This window comes from Cylas formicarius, unplaced genomic scaffold, assembly GCF_029955315.1.
Source record: "Cylas formicarius isolate icCylForm1 unplaced genomic scaffold, icCylForm1.1 PGA_scaffold_2__14_contigs__length_35257938, whole genome shotgun sequence".
NCBI classification, from domain to species: Eukaryota; Metazoa; Arthropoda; class Insecta; order Coleoptera; family Brentidae; genus Cylas; species Cylas formicarius.
In genome coordinates this window covers 29,140,876-29,162,662 of record NW_026844319.1, presented here as the reverse complement: position 1 = coordinate 29,162,662, position 21,787 = coordinate 29,140,876, and the positions used below count along the sequence as shown (strand labels likewise).

General features: G+C 37.8%; 1 protein-coding gene across 4 annotated transcripts in view; it reads left to right on the top strand.

Moving 5' to 3' along the window:
• The window catches only part of LOC132697851 (regulating synaptic membrane exocytosis protein 1), a 91,572-nt gene that overhangs the window by 44,937 nt on the left and 24,848 nt on the right, over positions 1 to 21,787 (top strand). For 3 of the 4 annotated variants that reach the window (XM_060663548.1, XM_060663549.1, XM_060663551.1), the window contains 6 exons: positions 3,430 to 3,742; positions 3,798 to 4,017; positions 7,361 to 7,646; positions 11,054 to 11,219; positions 17,111 to 17,152; positions 17,383 to 17,588. In XM_060663548.1, the coding sequence (XP_060519531.1) occupies positions 3,430 to 3,742; positions 3,798 to 4,017; positions 7,361 to 7,646; positions 11,054 to 11,219; positions 17,111 to 17,152; positions 17,383 to 17,588 (1,233 nt within the window). The remainder of the gene's footprint in view (positions 1 to 3,429; positions 3,743 to 3,797; positions 4,018 to 7,360; positions 7,647 to 11,053; positions 11,220 to 17,110; positions 17,153 to 17,382; positions 17,589 to 21,787) is intronic. The other variant, XM_060663550.1, reaches the window with a different exon arrangement.

Below are 21,787 nucleotides of genomic sequence, written 5' to 3'. Positions count from 1 at the left end.
TAATCGAAAACACCCCTTTTTAGCTCTTTATCTGCGTTAAATTTAGTTAAAATTGTTGACGAAGCTCTTCGATTAGTGGTACACCATTGTCAAATATGACTTTAAGCTTTACGTTTGCTGTTTCAGAAGTCATATTTTTAACTAATCGTTATGTTCAACTTCATTCCTGAATTTTCCTGTGTAAATTTCAAAATATAGGCCCAGATGAATCAACGAACATCAATACTTCGTAACCCCGTTTTTATAGGCTTTTTGGGCATATATTGTTTTATAGAAACACTATATATAGAAATAGAATTTGATCATCGATTTATCCACCGCTACATTCTCATATGGCTGAAGACAATTTCGAAGTTAGTTCTTAGGGAATCCAAAAACGACATTGCTTTATGTAATTTGTTACAATTAATTGTACCACGTGCCGGAATAAACACTATTGTCGTTGATGTCAACATGTGATAGGAGCCCATTGGGAGCTTGATTCCCAAAATTGGGGTTAGTTTTTTGTTTGTACGGTAATAAATAGTTTAAAAGTATCTGGGGTCCGGAATATCTCTGATAAACTGCGGCAGTCCGGTATTTTCACTAAATGAAATCTGTTTTTGCGTTTTCAATTCTGCTGCTAACCGAGCTAATGGCACTAAATCTCCTGCATCCCACTCAGAATCTGAATCGTCCGAGAGACTGAGATGACGTACCCAGGTTCAGGTTCTTCTTTATCGCAAACTAAACTAGTGAAAACATCCGCATCTTGATCAATTTCATCGCTACTATCATTTTCTGTATCTAGTGAGGTAAGATAATCATATTGGAATTTCATCTACTCAAACTAATATTCAATTAAATGAAGTATTAATTACGTTTTGTGCTTTACTTGTGGAGGGGCAAATTTCAACGCCGGCATGATGGTTTATTATTTACCCCACCGTACCTCAAGGCGCTAAAATTGGTGGTTCAAATTGTGACCCACCGTACGTGACAGAGTTGACGCTAGATATGTTTTTTTTTATTACTTTGATAACACGTTAAACAAAAAAATATATATGCAGGATTATAAACTTGCTCACTTAAATGTAAAATCACCGTTGCCAAAATTCCGAGGTTTTAAGCAGATTGTGCAATGCGGGAACTAAGATGTGGTGGCAGTATTTGAAACGTGGCTTAACGGCGACGTTGATTTCATTGCCCGGATATAGATTGGTAAGAGATGATAGAGTAGGTAGGGGTGGTGGTGGGATTTATTTTAAAACCGCTCCTGATGCAGTTATTGTGTCTGTGGAAAAACATGTTGGATTTGAACAAATTTAGGTTCGATGTAACGGTGTTTCGGCATACACTTGAGGATTAGCTTCGCTCCAAATGCGGCAGTTTTGTTTGCCGTAGCCATTCAACCAGTGCGCTTCATCGCTCAACAAAATTCGCTTATGAAAATCGGGAACAACCGCAATCTCGTTTTGGGCCCATTCGACGAATCTACGCCTTACTTGATGATCGTTTGGCTTCAATTCTTGCACGAGTTGGATTTTGTAAGCACGTAAACCAAGATCCTTCCGCAAAATCTTCCATAAAGTGGATGGACACAGATCCAATACCTGTGCTCGATGGCGGATGGACTCATTCGGGTCTTCCTCACTGCTACGCTCTACAGCAGCAATAGCTTCTTCTGTACGCACCGTACGGAGTCTCTGGCCATAACGTTCCATGGTTAATCGAATTAACTGCTCTGATGGACGTTTTTGTTAACGATAAAATGGATGTAGTGCGCGATACGTATTCCGCACAGAACCATTATTTTCGAAATTAAATTGCACTATTTGCAAGCGTTGTTCAGGCGTGACTCTATTCATGATGAATTGCCAAACCAAACTGAGAATATCACTTGACAACTGTTAAATCGGTCGCCATCTTGAACAGTAATGCCAACTTAAAGTTCTATACATCGAAAAAAAAACACCCATTATATGGTGCGGAGGCGTCTTTAATATTAGTTTATTAGATATACATTCAGCCCAAGTTACAGATTTAGTAAACATTTTGGAATCTTCTAGCTTAAAACAAGTGGTGGAAATTCAGATACTCAATATTGTTACAACAATGAAGTCCAGAGCGGAGGGTGCTGACGGTATTGGAATAATGGCTTTGCACGGTATTGGAATAATGGCTTTACAGCTTTGCTGTCCATTCGTTCTACCTTTCCTCACTCATATTATTAATTTTTGTATAGTAAGCTCAGTCTTTCTGGAATGTTGGGAAAAAGATCTAGTATCGCCATTGCCCAAAGTTTCCAACCCCAAAAGTTTCAAAGATTTAGGCCCAATTAGTGTTTTACCGTGCTTGTGGAAGATACTGGAGAAATGCATAAACATCCAATTATTCGATCGTATTGAAAATAACAACATTCTTCCTGAAACTCAATCAGGCTTCAGAAATAATCATAGTTGCGCTACAGCACTGACTAATTTAACAGACGATATATTGAGAGCAACAGACGAGGGTAATCTCACGGTGCTGGTTTTATTGGATTTCTCGAGAGCATTCGATATTACAGATCATAAATTGCTTCTGGCAATTCTGCACCATATCAGCCTTAATAACACATCGATAATTTTTTATCAAGTAGATCCCAGTGTGTCAGAATCGGATCTGTATTATCAGAGCCACTGGTCCTCTTTCGAGTCGTTCCGTAAAGATCAATTCTTTCTATACATCAGGTCTGCCAAATCCACTAAAAAAGTGTTTTGCACAATTTTACACTGACGATACGCAGGTGTATCTGTCGTTTAGTAGGGGGAGCGTCTGGGAGAGCTGTGGAATTTTGAGTAGGGAGCTGAATGCACTGAAAGAATTGTCTTTACAGCACTGCCTCCTTCTGAATCCCCGAAAATTTTGCTTATTATTATTAGGACGTAAATTGACAGTGTTGCCTATAAAGAAGACTGCCTAATCTCTGCTTAGTATTTGATGTTTCTCTTAGATTTACCGCTCATATAAATAGTTCTTGTCGAAGAGCTTATGTCAGAATAAGAATAGAATAATAAACATCACTTTATATCAAAAAAGGTAAAGACTTTACTATCCTTATTCAATTACTCTGATGTTGTTTACACAAATTGTTTAAACAGTTCTGATAAAAGAAAAATTCACTTAATTCAAAATTCAAGTCTTAGACTTATTCATGGAATAAGGAAGTACCAGCCAATTTCACACAAACTCTTTGAAACAGGATGTCTTAGCATGGAGAGGAGGAGAGAATTACATTCTATTTGTTTTTTTTATAAAATTTATATAAGTTTTTCTAAATTACTTACCTATATCACTGGATTCCTTCACACCTCTCTCATTATTTGATCCAGCGGGTTTTCTAGTTTACTTCTAGCGTTCAGTCAGTTAGCAGTTGGTTAGTTTAAAATATCTGGGTGGTGGTTTCAGTAACGAAAATGGGACCCAGGCCGTCGCTGATACCGGACCCGACCCTAACCGATCAACAGTCTCCTTCGGCCGACGAGAAGCCTCCCGGAGGTCAGCAAGTACCTCCGGCCGCTACCCCGACTCCGAAGCAAGAACCAGGGAAACCACCCAGTCGCGCTGGAGCATGCAGGGTATGTCTGAAAGCCTTCAAGCCTGACGATTTCAGCAGGACCTGCGCCACGTGCACTCAGAGGGTGTGCGAAGACTGCGCGAGCTATAGCAAACTAGCGGAGAACGAGAACCAGGCGAATTGGACTTGCAGCGTCTGTCGAAGGTGCTCCCTCTCAATCCCGCATCATGTCGCCGAGTGTCACGTCGTGTCCTTTCAGAAAGATGCAGTCCAGGACGGTGCTGACGCAGGACTCCAACGAAAGCCTGCTGGAAATTCCGCTGCAGGAGTTGCAGAGGAGGCACTCGGAGGCGAGACTCGGCTCGTCTGGTAGCGGACTGACGGTGGGCGGGGTGGGCAGCGGACTCGCCCCGCCCAGGAGTCCGGAATTGAGGAGGCACTCGGACGTGTCACCCGCTTCCCTTAAAGAACTCGAGAAGGTAAATATTTTTTAATTTTAAAGTCATAACACGCGACTTTGTGTGTTATATGTCCATTTATAGAGAATTTATTGTAAAATAAAGACCATGTCCGGCATTTTTCGGTAAGGCTCGTATTTAACAGTTTAATACATAAGAGTTTGGACGACTCTGGGTCTTTACTGCTTCCTTATATGTGAATAAATGCATACAACGGATGGAAAAATGCGTTGACAATATATTCCGGGATATCATCCGTTCGTTTTTGGAACTCCGACTGGAATACTGCAGACGTTTCGCCAAGATCTTACTTGGCATCTTCAATATTCGCGCTCCGAAAACACTTCGAACACTGGGAGGTTATCGGCTATGCGTGCGGTATTTATAAGCTGCGCCAAAGGTGTGTTGCTTCTGCGGGAGGGGAGACGGCTCCGCCCCCCGAATTTTTGCGCTGTTAATTTCGCCCGATCGTAGTTGCGATGTCCCCGTTGGCTGCTTCGTATCGCTCTGCCGTTTGATTATTGTTTTCCACGTATTGGATAAATGCAGAGCGTGGTCTCTCGTATTTAGGTGTGCGGACTTTCCTATCTCTATGGGCCCTCTTATAATCCGTTAGCTATTTGTTTACAATTTTATAGCTTGTCTGATGTTGGTGCTGGAATAAAGCAGATGTTGTTTATTTCTTATTGCTAATCAATGTTCCTCGAGCCTGGCTGAAATACTCCTATTGATCTGTCGCATGTATGTCAAGCTGCACGATCCGTTAGCCACACTATATACTCGTTAGTTTTCCAAAGTAATTTTTTTGTTTTGGGTTTCTTAGTATTGCTCCAATAGTATGATCCGGTTTATATGCCGTAGATATCTCCGTGTATCCATAAAATCCGGCCGACTCTGTCAATAACCCTCTTGATGTATGACAGAACAGCGATCGATCTCTGTTGGGTTTCGTCCTGCACTCTCTGTTGCGGCTGCTGTTCTTTACTTATTGCCCTGCCTATGGTGGAATTAATATACTTGCCACTGCCTGTATCTGTGATGGGTGGTGGTGAGACTCAGCGTTCAGATATCTATTGGTGTGTGTTGGTTTTCTATAGACAGTGTGTTCCAAGTATCCACCATCGGTCCTTGTGATTGTACATCTAGAAAGGAGAGACTGTTATTCTCTTCAAGTTCTATTCTGGAATTAGAATGGTCTAGGAATTTCAAAAGCTCGTCTTTGCCAAAAAACCCAGATGTCCCAGACCTCGAATATCTCAAAAAGTAAAATTTAAATATAAGATAAATTACAAACTCGCCATATTTTTTGTCCTCGAATGGATATTTGCATAAAAGGCACCACCTATTTGGGACACCCTGTATAAGCTGAAGCGTATTTGTCAAACCGATTGAGTGAATTTTGGTTGCAATATCCCTCGTAACAACACAATTTTATATGGGGCAATCAAAATAAAGAAAAAAACACATAACCTCTGCCTGAACTATGCCAAATCCGAATAGCAATTTCTTAATAAAGTTACTTGTATTTTAACCAAGGATTCCAAAAATGTCTAAATATTCTATTGTGTTCTATTTAAAATAACAAAGTTGACTATAATATTTTAAGTCTTCAGTAGAGTCCATGAAATTTTTGTACAAAACTTGTTTTCGCATCTTCTATAGTGGATATACCTACCCCTCCAATATCGTATCGTACGTCGACACTAGCGTAACATGTGTTGTATTGTAGCGTCATGGCGGCAGTATTGTACGGCGAAAATTCCGGGGTGTTAAATCGCGGCGGTGGGGGGTTGGGGTGAGGAGGGCGAGGTCCCTAATTCGAAATTTGCTCGCTACTTAAACCTGGTAATTACGCGGGCGTTCACGTTGTCGGACTAACTAGATAAATAATGGACAAAATGAGTACACTGTTAGGCTAATCCAAACAAAAACAATTAAGGGCGGAACCCACTGATACGACGGTGTTGAATTTAATACGAAAAAATACAAACGAGAAAACGAAACTCCATTTTATATAGTGTAATATTTCCTCTGGGAATTCTAGAAATCTTTAAAAGCTGTCAAACATTGCCCTTGTAATAATAATAATAATAATAAATGATCTTTATTTCCAAGCATAATTACATTGATAAAGTGGCATTTACAATGCTGGTCCTATTTGTTTTGAATAAATCCATAGTATTCTGCTACACTGTATGGTTCTATATCTACGAGTAAATTAAAAATTGTTCTCTTAAATCTCTAATTGTTTTTATGGTGTTCGGCAAACTATTATAACACCTAATACGTACCCTTCTCACTCATAGCCAGTCTGTGCCAATTCAATTCAACAATAACACTGGAAGAGTCCAGTTTCGTAAATAATTAAAATTCGGCCTCTTCTAACGTCAAACATCGTTAAAGTTTTTACTTATTTAGTATTATCAATTCCTTTAAATCCTTTAAAAACAAAAACTGATCAATTGTTGAGGACATTTATTCATATATCGGGTTGGGATAAAGATATTGAGATGCGGGTCTCACCAGGTTGTTTTACTCGCAGTCTGAAGGCTCTTTCATAGTCCTTGCGTCTAGTTCATATCGAAAAACCATGTAGAGGACACAAAAATACAAGAAGAAGAATTATTTTCGAACTTACCTGTAAGATAAATAGAGTATAGGTACTTACCCTGACCCTTTGATTTATATAGTGATAACAGCCTCGCACGGCCAAAGCTCGTGAGTCAGGTCCAAAAATACGTACTTACTGGAAGGATCACAGTCAAATATCTCCCTGATATATACGAAAATATTGCAATTTCGATTAAACTCTTAATAACGATACATATCACCTCATCTTCGATCCGTCAATAGAGTCTATAAGCAACCTAACAATCTTAACCGTGACTCAGGTCTCTGCCTGTCACCAATATGGGAATCAGTCATCCGAGATGGTATTTATGCCCCTAATTTAGCTCCGCCCCTCAAACAATATAAAAGCAGGTACAGAGTAAAATACGAGTCAGTTTCAGTCAAGCTCTGAAGAAGACCGCAGGATGATTGGCGAAATGTTAGCTAGTTCGATTCAACAAAAACCGACGGTGAATCTCATTCAAGACCTACTAAATGCTGTTGGGATGGGTTTTTCCATGGTCCCGCGAAGATCTGCGGTAATATTAATGCGTTATTACAAAAGGGTGATCCGCCTTAATTTGCAATTCGACGTTATTCCAAGTGTCGGAATGTGCGCGTAGGTCTTCTGTGAACAGAATGACCCAACATTAGGTCTGATTTTCTGTCGCTAAGAATGTCTAAGAATGTACTAAAGTATGTTAGGGTGTATCGAGATTCTATCGAAAAATACTATGACCTGCTTCTTCCCCAGTTGAAGGGAGGCGGTAACAAAACCCCCGACCCGAACTGGAACAGAGGCGGCGGACGCAGTACCGCCGGCAGCCGCCAAAACAGCCCCCCTCGCGATATCACCGCCCCCGGCCAAGTTTCCCGTTCCCGGAGGCCTTCGAGGGTCGCCCGGCAACACAGCTACGATGACGAGGTGAAAAACGCGATGGCGGCTGGCGGGGGCGGCGCGGCCGCCGCCCCCGGAGAGACCGGCCTCGGGTTACCCGCCCCTATACCGCGAAGGGCGTCGGCCTACGACGTGTTTTCAGGTACGACCGCCGCACCAATGACCCAAAAAAATATTTTTCTACTCCCGTCTACATGTGCTGGAAGCGTCACTTTACGGCGTCAGTTTCGTTTTCCACCGATCCGAGCCACTTCGGACATTTCCGGGGAGCAATTGGATGTTTTCAGAGATTTTATCTCACGGTTTAGATTTTGACGTTTGTCAATCCTGACAGTCTTGTATTCGTATGTTTTGCAAAAATGTACCCAAAGTCAACAATTAAAATTACAATCTAGTTGAGTAGTCAGTAAGTAAAGTGACATTAATAATTTAAGTTCCCCACAAAAGTTTTACATCCCGTTCACATGAACTATAGAGTGGTTTTTACAGTTTTCATATTAATATCTTGGCAAGATCAATTGTGCCATTTTCAAATATCAACAAAGCAATATCGAAGGTTAGGGCCTGCTATTTCTTGCTTACACGATGTTAAAAATTTAATCCTCTTAAATGAAACATTTGACAGCTCTCTTCTTTGGTTCCAAATACAGTCTTCGGCTTAAAATAAACTAGTTAATGATCAGTTTTAAACGTTAATTAAACAACATAACTCTCTCTGTCTCAAATACTCAGTTAAAAAGAGACAACAATAGCAAAACCGAACGGAGCGATGAACGAATAGGTTTAATGGCAACTAGTAAACATAAATAAGAACTAAAAGTTCAGTTTTTCATCAAATTATTAATTTTTGCATGACAACATCCTGTCTGTATTTACAAACTACCTGTATTTAAATCTAATTGATCGTTAAGCAATACATTTGAATGTCTCATTTTGTTAATCTCCATGGCTTCCAATAAATTTAATTTTCTCCATTTTATGGCTGTATGTAAAATATCAAAATTGTCATCAAAATGTGTTTTTCTGTGTTTAAGTGTGTAGCATAATTAGACACCTGATTTTTGAGATTTTTGACATTTTACTTTATTGTTTTTTCCTATTGTGCTGATAGTACTGAAAGCTATTTTTAAAGCACATTTTGACAAATGCTTTCCGACTTTTTCACTAGCTTCTCCTATGTATGTAATTGTTTTAAATTGTTCGTGTTCTGTATTGGATTCAGCTTTTTAAGTCACTCGTGTATTTGACTCTAGCGGAGCGCAGCGGAAACTCGTGAGTCAAATGGCGTTTACCGCGCTTATTGCATAATATACTATTAAAGGCAAGTAAAGGACAAACCAATGACAAAAATGCGATATGAGGATTTTTCCGTAATGCTTCATTGTGTTTATGAGGCATTTATTTAGAAAATAGAAGATGCGGTATCCAAGATTCATTCTGCGATAAATATTTGCACCAGAGTATCTGTCTTTGGATGAGTAAATATCTGGGAAATTTTGTCCTCGTATTCCTTATTCTGAGATAATGGCAAGTCTGTAATTTTCGTAGTAACCGATTTGAAAAGAAAAAACAGAAAATATTTCAAAATAAAACTAAAGCTAATTTTTGAAAAATGAGCCTGAGCCTTGCCTTGGCTCGTCTACAATCATCCCCAAACGACATCGACATTCATTCTTGTTTTTTCTTCTTTAACAACTAACTTGTCCATTCGACGTGCTTGTCATTTTCCCAATTGTAACCGATAACTGATTTCCAGAAAACTTTTAAGTGAAGTGAATGCCAGGTATTTATATATTCATTTATCGGCGTCATGGTTATATTTGGTTCATAAAAATGAGGAATAAATATTATTTTTCTTGAATATGGAGAAATCTCAAAATAAAAAACTCTACATGAAACTGCGAGGAGACGAATAAAAAAACCTTTAATCTCACTATTACATAGGTACCTTGATATGTTTTCATAAAGGGCAGATGTGGGCAGAAATTTATTTTTTAGGAAAGTTTGCGAGAATTCGTATAAACAAAAATGTGTGCCACCGTTTTGCTTTTACTTTAAGTAATATAAGAAGAACACAGATTCAATTAAACAGCAGTCACGTGCGGTAAACGGCATTTGATTCACGAGTTCAAAAGTTTACCGAACATATGGTATACTATACTACTTCTACGACCGTTAGTTTTTGGATACATTTTCGCAAAACAATATGAATACATTCACTAACATGGCCATCAGAATTAACAAACGCCAAAAGTCAAAGCGTGGGAAATATCTCCGAAAACATCCGATTGCTCCCAAACCCGTGCGGTAAAATCGCGGAAATGTCCGAAGTGGATTCGTGGAAAACGAAACTGACGTGGTAAAGTGACGCTTCCCGCACGGTAGGTCTGTGTGTAATTAAGTATTTTACAGACGGGAGTAGAAAAATATATTGGCCCTAGTTTGACTTTATTAGAAGCAAAATTAATATCATTCAATTGGGAAGCTTCAGCCACCGCCGTTTTTCCAATAAACCGTTTGAAAACAGGTTATTTTTTTCGTAATTTAATACACTGGTCAGCAAAATCACTGTATTTCGAAAAATCTCTCAATACTGCTCGAATATTTTCATGCCTCAGTTAAGTACATTTTTATTTTAAGGGCATTTAAAAAAGATAAGGAGATAAGAAAAAACAAATAAAAAAAAACAAAATGCAAAACATTTTTCTCACCGATTACGATGGTGAAAACAGAAAAACAATTGGTTTACATTTCTCTTTTGGGTCAGGTGATTTGAACGTAAGAAACGATAAGTTTTTTCGTCTCCTCCTTTTAGCAAAATCGGAGAATAGAAAACTAGAATTTACATCATCATCATCATAATTATCGTTATTCGTCAAGGGAAAATTTATTGCGAGGTCCATAAGTTGGATTTAGCTTTGACGTACACACATCAGTTTTTGACAACAAATCCTCGGCCTCCTATGTCACCAGATATAACCCCACTTCATTTCTACTTATGACGTTTTAAAGGCTGCAATACGAGAAATATAAACCAGCTTATTAAACAATACTAAAGGCTAGGTTTTTTTTTCTTTTCTTATTTCCATGTTTCTTACGCTTTTTGGTTCTGTCGGTGATATACATTGCGCTCCGTTTAAAAAGAGTACATTTCTGTTTTCACCACTTTGTATCTCTCCTCATAACAATGTTACCAATGATAAACACTTAACTTAGATCAGTCTGTACATATAATTTTGCCGGTTTCCACGGAAGTTTTAGTACATTGTGAACTTCTGCGGAAAGTTTTTCAACATTTTTTACGCGTTTCTGTAAAAAAAGGAAAGAAGTAAAGCGGAAAAAAAAATGATTTGTTTGCAAGATTACTGATGTGACCGGCAAAGGCCGAAGGGCAAACTACTGAGTAATAAGTGTGTACAGAAACTATGCTGAAGTTGGGAAAATATTATTAATTCTTGCGTGATAAAAAGATAAACAACTGCTTAACAAAGCACATATTTTGACCTGTTATTTGTGAGTATTTTTAAAAACGTTGTGCTGGTGTTGCAGTACCCGGCCTCAGTACTGTGACTCAACCTACCACCATGGGCCGTAGGGCTTCTTACAGGGCCCCCGCTGCCGAGCCTGCTAGCCCGCCAAGTCCAGACGTAGCACCCACGCTAGCTCTGGTCGCTCCGGAAGACGACAGGAGGACCAGGCGAAGGGGATCGCACTTGTAAGTAGATTTTCTTGTCCATTCTACCTTTACATCACGAATGAAATGTGGGCCATCGTTTGAGTTGTCCCACTCGAAATAGAATCCTTTCTATTCGCCATTTTTCAAAAAAGCGTTTAATTTTCGAATACCGAATCGATTAATTACGATGTTTAAATAATGTACCCAGCAGGGAACTGTCTTATTTGAATCGCTTGGCGGGCCAACTTGCGCTGGGTTTGGTTAGTGAAACTATTCCAATTCCATTTGAACGTCATATAAACGTAATTAAACCGCACAATCGTAACCCAAAGAGCAATAAGAGAAAAACAAAAAACTAAAGATACGTACGTATACTTCTTCCTAAAGACGATGCAAAAATATATTTCTAGTCTAAAAAATGAATACACACATTCCAAAAAATAAAAATAAATTTAGGGTTAAAGTTTTAGCACTAGCATTAGCATTTAGCACGTTTTGCTTTTGGAAGTTCTGCCATTTTCTTTTGGTCACTTTGCTAATATATTTTTCTTTAAGACCGTTAATTTTGGGCTATAGCCAAAGCTAATTTTAAACTTGGTACTTTTTGAAGCAACCCTTTATGGTCAGACACATATTTGCATAAAAAATTTTTAGAATCTCTTACAACAGTGTCAGAGGAGACGGGAGGCAAATATAGGCGACGTTAATTTTAAACCCGATACTTTTTGAAGCAACCCTGTATGTAAAGAGGCAATTAAAATTTTTCCCGTTTGTTAGAAACATCCAGAGACACAGAACGATTTATTCGACAATCTCCTCATAGACTCACCATAAAAAAAGCTGGAAATTAGTGAATCATATTTTGTCTCAAATGGACACCTCCATTTGGTCGTCGTTCCCCGTCAAACGACGGACTTTTTTTGCGGCGAAAACTGTCGATCGGGTAGTAAACAAGCGGCGACGTCCCTCGGGACAAACATCGTCCTACCCGTTTTGTCGCCGTCTCTCGTCCTTATTTTCAGGGAACGTTTTTGCCATGTAATTTAAAGTCAACCTGTAGCACTCGTTGGCGTGAATAAATGCCGACGACACAGTGGCGCGCCGTCGTCGGCTACGGCCACGGAAAAGTGAATACGTTTTTCAATTCAGTGGCGTAGATGTTTCGTTGAAGCATGTCCTGAGGTTCCACGATGTCCTGCGTCTTCTTAGCCCTCTTCGTCCAAATATTTTCCTCGTAAGATTGTCTGCAAGAAACCGTAATTCCTTGTGACCTAGATATTCTAAATTACGTCCATTAGTCTTTCAGCATTCTCCTGTACAGCCACTTCTCGAAAGTGTTGAGTTTTTTGGCTGTAAAGAAGAACGGACACTACATGACATCGTAGGAGTCTTACTTTATACCTAAGGGCACCTACGAGTGGCACATGATCGATGCAACTAACGCTGACTCGAAATATTATTTAAATGCATGGCGGCCGATTTTATCGATCCCGGGGCATGTTTTTATGGTTTTAGCGTCCTCGATTCGATTGAAGTGTTTTATCCTTTAATTTAATATGTATCAAAATGCATTAAAGCCGGTTTTATATTAAACGCAGGATTCGAATCTTCGTTGGATAACGTTAAGTAGTAGAGATTGTCCGTTTCGGAGCCTGATTATTCTACATATTAATATAGGTTTCATTAAATACAACATCCCTTTTATAATAAAAAAGAGTGCTTAAGATAAGAAAACAAATTCAACAACAAATTGAGAATCGACTTTCGGCTATAACTTGCATTTTAAATAGTTGAATCAATACTGCGAACGAAAGCATAGGTTTTTTTTAACATCTGTTGAGTTTATTTTTATGAGGCCATTATATTCGATCCACTAACGATTCGCTAGGGCAATCTCACCCTTTACAGCTAGTTAGAATTATTCATATGGTATAACGAATTTTTGGATAAACAAATTCAAAAACGCGTTGAGAGATCGCGAAGGATCTTACTAAATGTAAAGGTCTATCGAAATGACTTAAAATTACATAAAAATTCACGTCAACATATTGAGAGGTGGTTTTCCGGCATTCGGCCATTGTCGCGGCTTTCTTGCGATTTACGGCATCGTAAAACCCAAAAATGTTTCCCCCCCGTATGGGCTTGAGCCTAAACGTGGATAATACTGGGTCCGGAAAATTCAAAAAACAATCTCTACGGGACGATGTCGTTTAGAAGTCGAGAATAGATTCGATGGCATATCCGATTCTTTTTCTGCCTCGAAGGAGGGTGGAATATCATTTTGCGAATCGCTCGAAGTCAACCCGGAGGGTTGACGCGAAACCAAATCAACCTAGACGTTCGACAATGATTCAGTAGAATACATAGAGATTGTCGAACTTCTATTGAGTGTATTATATTGTACAGAATCTCTGTATATAGGAAAACTACACTAACTTTCGAGTATAACCATTCTGAAGTAACCAAACTAGGAATCATCCGACCACCCTGCAAAAGAGCAATTGCAATACGCTGTGATGAATGTACAATGAAGCAGTATTAAAAAGAATTTGCTTCATAATGGTTACGCTCGAAAATGTATTGATAAAACGGTAAACGAAGAGCAGCAGCAGAGCGATATATATATATATATATATATATATATATATATATATATATATATATATATATATATATATATATATATATATATATATATATATATATATATATATATATATATATATATATATATATATATATATATATATATATATATATATATATATATATATATATATATATATATATATATATTCTCACGTATTGATTCACGGATGGAAAAATGTGATGACACTATATTCCGGGATATCATCCGTTCGCTCGTTGAACTCCGACTGGAATCCTGCATCCGACTGGAATCCTGCAAATCTTGCATCCGACTGGAATCCTGCAGACGTTTCGCCAAAATCTCACTTGGCATCTTCAATGCTCGCGCTCGTGTTCGAAGTGTTTTCGGAGCGCGAGCATTGAAGATGCCAAGTGAGATTTTGGCGAAACGTCTGCAGGATTCCAGTCGGATGCAAGATTTGCAGGATTCCAGTCGGATGCAGGATTCCAGTCGGAGTTCAACGAGCGAACGGATGATATCCCGGAATATAGTGTCATCATATATATATATATATATATATATATATATATATATATATATATATATATATATATATATATATATATATATATATATATATATATATATATATATATATATATATATATATATATATATATATATATATATATATATATATATATATATATATATATATATATATATATATATATATATATATATATATATATATATATATATATATATATATAAAATGACACTATACTCCGGGATATCATCCGTTCGTTTCTTAAACTCCGACTGAGATCCCGCAGACGTTTCGCCAAGATCTCACTTGGCATCTTCAATGCTCGCGCTCCGAAAACACTTCCTAGTGTTCGAAGTGTTTGTTTTTGTGTTCTTGGACCGTTTTGTATATATTAAATTCAAGATGTTTTTCTTGGGTATGGTCCGTTACGTAAAACAAACAAAAGAAGACAGTTTCTAATTCATAATAAATTTATTTGACGTTTTGACCGTTGTATTCGGTCTTTTTCAAAAATATCTAAAAAATTGACAGGGTTTTATACAAGGCACCGAGAACGAGAACGATAAAACTTACCATAATTTTGAAATCGATGTAGAAATAGAAACATTTAGATACAACACACGACGGCACGATTTAAAATTGTAGAAATAAAACAGTATATATCAAATTGTATAACAGAAATATAGAATTAGTATGGGCGTGTTTGCGACTCTATCGTGCGGACTGAGATATCAATTGGCATGCGAAGCAGAACTACGAAAGTACGTTTTTTTTTCGGCGATGTTATTTATTTACTTCATTTTTTACTTTAGATTTAATTTTGTGACAGCCACCCTAATTTATTTAGTTTTCAGATTATACTTTATATTTAAATCAGAACTATATGGTAAATTTTACTAAAGCCTTTTGTGTCGGTTTTAAAGTTTTTATCGATTTGTGGAGTTCTCTTTTTTTAGTATTAGGCTCTGTTTTCAGTATATTTACATTTTGAAAATCGTTGTCAGGGTCAGGGTTAGCCAACTACTTCCCCCATCCCTTTTGGTGGGAACACTTAACCAAGTGACGTCAACAAAGACGCAGTTTGTGTGTCGAAAGCCCTCGAACATAAAATCGAGCGACAAATAAGTGTCGTTAAAGCCGAGACGTGATCGATCCTCAAATGTCGCAAGGCAATATAAATCCCGCGACAATCGCGGCTTTCGCGGGATCCGTTGAAACTGGATCCGCGTTTACCACTCATGCTCGATTTACAGTTGCTACATATTTTGATTCCTGAAAAAACTACATCGCAACAAGTGCCGCGAAAAAAACCTATCCGTTTTCTAAATAAGAACAAGCTACTGTAATACTTTTTACAAAACTTCTGGATTCCTCCTGCGTCGGTTTTTGTTGGGTCGAACTTGCTAACGTTTCGTCAAGCATCCTGTTGGCTTCTTTAGAACTTGACTGAAACTGTCATATATTATTTCAGGGGGGGCGGAGCTAAATGAAGGACATACACACCGTCTCGGATGACTGATTCCCATGTGGGTGACAGGTAAACACAGTCGGGAATAGCTATAGGATCTCCACTATCACCAGTTATTGCTTACATATTTATGGAAGCCTTTTAGAAGAAATCTCTCGACACCTTTCACCTAAAGCCAAAATAATGGAAATGCTACTTCGATGATACTTTTGTGATTTGGAGTCATGATCAAGCGTCCCTAGTACAGCCTAACATACGTTTAAACCATTGAATTAGAAACTAATAATAACCTCCCATTCTTAGATATTCTTAACCTACGCACACAGATACCTTAATTTACCTCTTGTTTCCAGAGCCGTAAAACTATCTCAGCTCAAGTCACTGGACACAGAATTAAAACACCTTGCCTGTGCTCTTCTCTCTAATAATTTCCACATTATAGATATTAAGCGTTCCATCACAAAATACACTTCACCACAATCTTAGAATAGCAGTAAGCAAGAAAGCAATCCCGCACGTGCCACTGTTGTCCTTCCTTACATTCAAAATATCACTGACCACATATCAAAAGTTCTAAAGAAATGTAACGTCAAAATAAGATTTACCACTTGTCCAAAGATCTCAGAAACATCTTCGGTCCGTCAAAGGCAAAATTCCATTTGAAATGCCAGTAGTTTACCGTATTCCACGCATATGCGACAACGAATACTCAGGCTCAAAGAACACGAAAGAGCCTTACGACTAAGGCAAATAAATTCATCAGCTGTTGCCGAACACAATCACGAAACCGGACATAAAATTTTATTCGATTAAACTAAAATTGTTGCATGTAATCAATTCTTCTACCAACGAAAAATCCGAAAGTCTATAGAAACCTATAAACAACCTGACAATCTTAACCGCGACTCAGGTCTCTACCTGTCACCAATATGGGAATCAGTCATCCGAGACGGTGTTTATCAAACAATATATAAGCGGGTATAGAGTAAATTGCGAAATTGCGAGCCAGTTTCAGTTAGGCTCTGAAGAAGCCAACAGGATGGTTGGCGAAACGCTAGCAAGTTCGACTCAACAGAAAAGTGTGCTAAGTTTACTTTCAAAAGTTCGCATTTGCTGAACAAAATCATCTTTGAAAGAATTATTAAGGTTGATAATCGATACGTGTGGTATTAATTTATATTAATAAAAATCAGGCTTAGCAAAGTAAAAAATTAATTTTGCAATTATTATTGACGGAGATCCAGCCTCCCGAATTTCTGTTGCGAATCGCGTCCCGCGTATGGAATGTGAATTTAATCGTTGCTATTTTTAATTCGTTTCAGATTTCAAGCGAAGGTGCGCAGGCACTTGCTCGTCACGCGCAGGTGTAAAACTTTTCGTTTCAAACAGAGCACCTATAGATCTAGGCCTAGAATCACCGCTTTCGAAATCCGTTAGCCATATATTTTTTTTTAAATCACCCTCGATGGGATTAGAAGCTTTCGTTGATAACCTGCGGACGGGAGGGGTATAAGACGCACGTAGGCTTATAAGAACCCACGATCGGACGGAACTTACGGTTACGATGATGGCCGATAATTGATTTTGGTTGCAGGCCCGATATCGGGGGCGGTTTGAGGACGATCATACCGCCCAGACCTACGCCCGCGTTAGAAGACCTCGAAGCGGCGCCCAGGAGACAGGCGTCGGTGGACGCCGAAGCAATTCGCATCGTTATACACGACGTCGACAGCGGAACGGCGTCGGCGGCCCAAAAAAGGGTCGTCCTACGGAGAGACCCTTCCGACAAAGCTCACCGTAGTAAGTCGACTTTCAAATTGCAACCCAAATTTCAAGAAATTCGATTGGCTCGACGCATTAAATTTACTTATTACGTCGAACGGGAGCAATATACAGGTTATTCGGAAATTGAGTTCGGAAACTAGAAGGAAAGATTCAACCGGGTAAAAAGTCATGTGACAAAAAGTCAAAATCGTAATATTTTGGTAGTTATGGCTTAGCGAAATTTATGTTGATGAAATGGAATTGTTCGAAAGTATGCGCGGCGCGCTTGGCTACGAAACTAATTTCTCGGACCCCCATTAGTACAGAAATGATCAGGGTCGAAATTTTTTTTTGTTTTGTCTCCGTTCTCTGTGGAAATGGCTTTTAAGGCGTTAACTTTTGAACCGTTTGAAGTAGAGAGTTAAAATTTTGGTGCTTTTTCAAAGCCCACATTTTACAGAAAATATTTGAAAATGACCGCGGTCGAAACTCGGCGGCCATCTTTTTTTTGTCGATTTTCTGCCGTTTTTTGGACATTGCTATGAAACACGATAAGTGTCCGAAATTTGAAACCATCGACTTGAAATTTGGCACACACACGGACCCTCGTCCCCTAACGAAGCCTATTGAAACTCGGGCGGCTGGGAGGTCGGGAAGTATTTTTATAAAAAATTAAAAACCACGTTTTCAAGGATCTAAGAAAAAAATCGTTTCTCGAAAACGGCAAACAAAAAGACGCAGAAGATACGGCTCCATAAAATTTTATTCTTGAAACTTTTTCAATAATGTACAGGGTGCGCCACAAACTCAAAAAAACTGAAAAATAGGTCCCAATATCACATATCAAGGCTGTGCTGCGGATGTCAGTACCTTTTACATGGCGATATACCCCGCATAAACAGCAAAATCTTGTATACTTAAGGTTTTTACCTGTTGCACAAGGTGTTCACGATATTAAGTGCAATATTCAAAAGTTAATAGGTGTCTTAAATTTGCAGATGTTGACTTCAAATTTGGCAGAAGGGTAGAAGTCCACACCCGCATTTCATCTGTTGAAAAAGGGCTTACTCAAATCTCGTAAAGTATTTTCAAAAAATTTTGAATTTTTTTTTATATACTTTGACTTCCATAAAATTTGTGAACTGGGAAATGCGGTAGATCCGGGACCATAACTTTTATTTCATTTTTGGCATTATATACAGGGTTTTTCAATTATCGCTATTAAATTATCAGTCGTAATTCAAAATTCGTGAAAAATATCGCCAATTGGTTTAAAAATTGTTATTGACCACATCGATAGCTACAATTTTTGTATTTACGTTTTTCATCTATCACATACCCTGTTCAAGATATTTAAAAAATTCCAAATGAAAATCACCGTCTTTCGCCCTCAATCTAGACGCGATGACGTCATTTACTATTACCAGTGCATGGTTTCAGAAAACAAGTACTTTCTTGAAGACTCTATTGGAAAAAATCATATACCAGGAAACATGGCAGATCCAGGGCTATAACCTTTACTTCGACCGTTGTTTGATTCATATGCAGGGTGTGTCATTTATGAGCAAAAACATCTAAAACGTCCTAAAAATTTCCGTTTTTGTGTTTAAATTATTGCGGATAAACGAAATGAATGTTGAATGTTGAATGTTGAATTGATGAATGTCTTAGCAGATGGAAAGTTTCTGTTATTCAAATTTAAGATGAAATCACATTTACAGGTAAAATTAGAGCCGAGAGTAAAAAAGTCGATTTGTGGCTAAACGATAACACTTATCGACTTAAAACAAGGGTAACAATCTATTCTATTTTGCAATATCAGTCTAAGTAAATGAAAAATACAGGGAAAGTAAAAAAAATATTCTAGGTAAAGTGACGTAGATTTCTGAAACAATTTTCTTTTGTTACGATAACTTTTACTAAATGACCTACGCGTTTTGACAAGGCAGTTCAAATGTATTAACTACAATAACAAGGGCGTTAAATCGGCTTCTTCATTTCTGTTATCTACATTTAACATTACAATTGTAGAAGACACATAAAACAAGCAAAAAATCTAGGGTTATATTTTGACATGTCTCTACGTTTTACGCCGCATATCAATAAATGTACACCTAGCTCACACGGAAATCTAAAGGTACTAGTTTCAAGTCTTCAATTACTTTCCAAAGAAACCCTGACTCTTTAACCAGACGTAGTTTATGGATCATGTTTGGATAAAACAGATAAAGACAGAATTCGGAGGGTACACACATTATCCCTAGGATTTGTACATAGTATACGCAGAAGGATGCCGATATCACATGAGTTACGTGAAACTAAATTGTTTTTGATTGAAAATCAATAACAATCAATGTCTTTCTAATCTAGTTAAAAAGATTAAATACAGAACCGAAGTTCATAATTAAGATTCCAGGGTCACATATGAAAGATCGTTTTCTCAACAGTGTCCCTAGACAATTTAAATGTTTGAATTTCAATTCTTAAAAAAATAATTCCTGAATGATGCGTAGGCTGGTGAATTATGTCTTAATTGTTAATGGGCATTCAAATCCCTATGCTCCTTTTCTCTGTCAATTCTGTTGTTCATCCAAAATCTAATCTTAGTATCATAAAAATTAGCCTTTATTCCTAGTTGTATACTTTTCCCGACATTTTTTTTTCTATTATACATACTTTCGGCACTTCTTCTTCAGTTCTTAATTGCCTTCAGTCTCTTTTTGTGGATAATTATGTATATTTATGCAAACACGTTTTCTCCATTTATTATTAAATCCTTCTCACAACTTCTCTGGTCACGATAGACATATTCCACCTAAGTTTGAAAAAAATTTCATAACTCATACTAAACAATGACATCAAACAATCAAGAGTGTCAGGTCGACGACAAGATGGGAAAAAATCGAGTCCGATTTCAGGTCGATCGCTTCGGAGGGGTTGGGGACGAAGCAAAGAGAGACCGTAAATAATTAAGTTTCGAAACTTCTCGTATTTCATTTGAATACGGAGCGAAGGACCGGGAAAATATAGTCGAGAAATGCCTGCGGTGTATAAATACCGAATTTGAGAGTCACGTAGTCGGTTAAGTAGATCCGGGAAAGGAGCCTCTCCCGGAGGCACGCGGACGAATTCCAAAATGGCGGCGTTTCCATTCGTCGCATACTTTGGCTCCGCGATATTGCCGGTGCATATTGAAAACGCATTGGAAAAGGCGTCAAAATATAATAAGAAAATAAAATTCGACGCACAGCATGACCCATTTTCCTTGTTTTCCAAGGACACAATGGCGATTTGGAGATGATCGGTATATATTTTTACAAAAACAAATTTTTTAGAAGAAGTTTACGCGACTGAAAATTTGTAAAACTTTTATTTGGTTTTCTTTAATGCCCCATTTTCCATTACTTTTGTTTTCAAATTAATCCCGTCGGTAGAACGGTTCTCACAATTTCAAACAACAAAGCCGCTTTCGGAATATTTCAGGAATTTCTTTATTATTAATGTAGGCGGGTTTTCCTTAGAAGAGAAAAGATTGAAGTATAAAACAGGATAATCAGATTTTTCACGTAGCGGAAATTGAATTAGCGGAATTTTTTGTTTGAACTTCGAAACAGCTCAACAAAACTCTCGCTCGTTGCTGCGAGCTAATCTGGTTTGCTTGTGTACTTAATAACGCTTGCAACATGGAGAGCGAAGGTCGAATCGTTGGTCTAATAAAATAGCCTTTTATACTAAACTGCGTCGTAGCAATGACTAGAGAATTTTTTCATAAAAAGTTCCTAACTGTCATTATTTTTTTTAAATGTTTACCGTTTGAAAAGTGAATGTCGTTATTAAAACTTTTGTCCGTATTTAAACTTCAATTTCATTTTTTTCTAAGAAACTACTGATCAGATAAGAAAAATATGCTGTTTGAAAGGAAATTTAATATGCTTTAAAACGTTTTTAAATTGAATAAAATTTATTTCTCCTTTTTAGGTTTAGAGCAGTAAAATAACTGTACGAGTCAAATTAACTTTTTTTATTACTAAAAACAAATAGGGTTATTGATAATTAGCAACTTAACACTTATTTTTTAATAACGGGTATGACCCTCTCTTACCCTAATAACATATCTTACTCGGTTAAGCATAGATCTAATCAAGTTCGCTATTGTTTGTTGTGGAATGTTAAGCCACTCTTCCTCTACTGCAACATTAACCTCTAGAATTCTCCGTTTTACCTCATCCAATAAA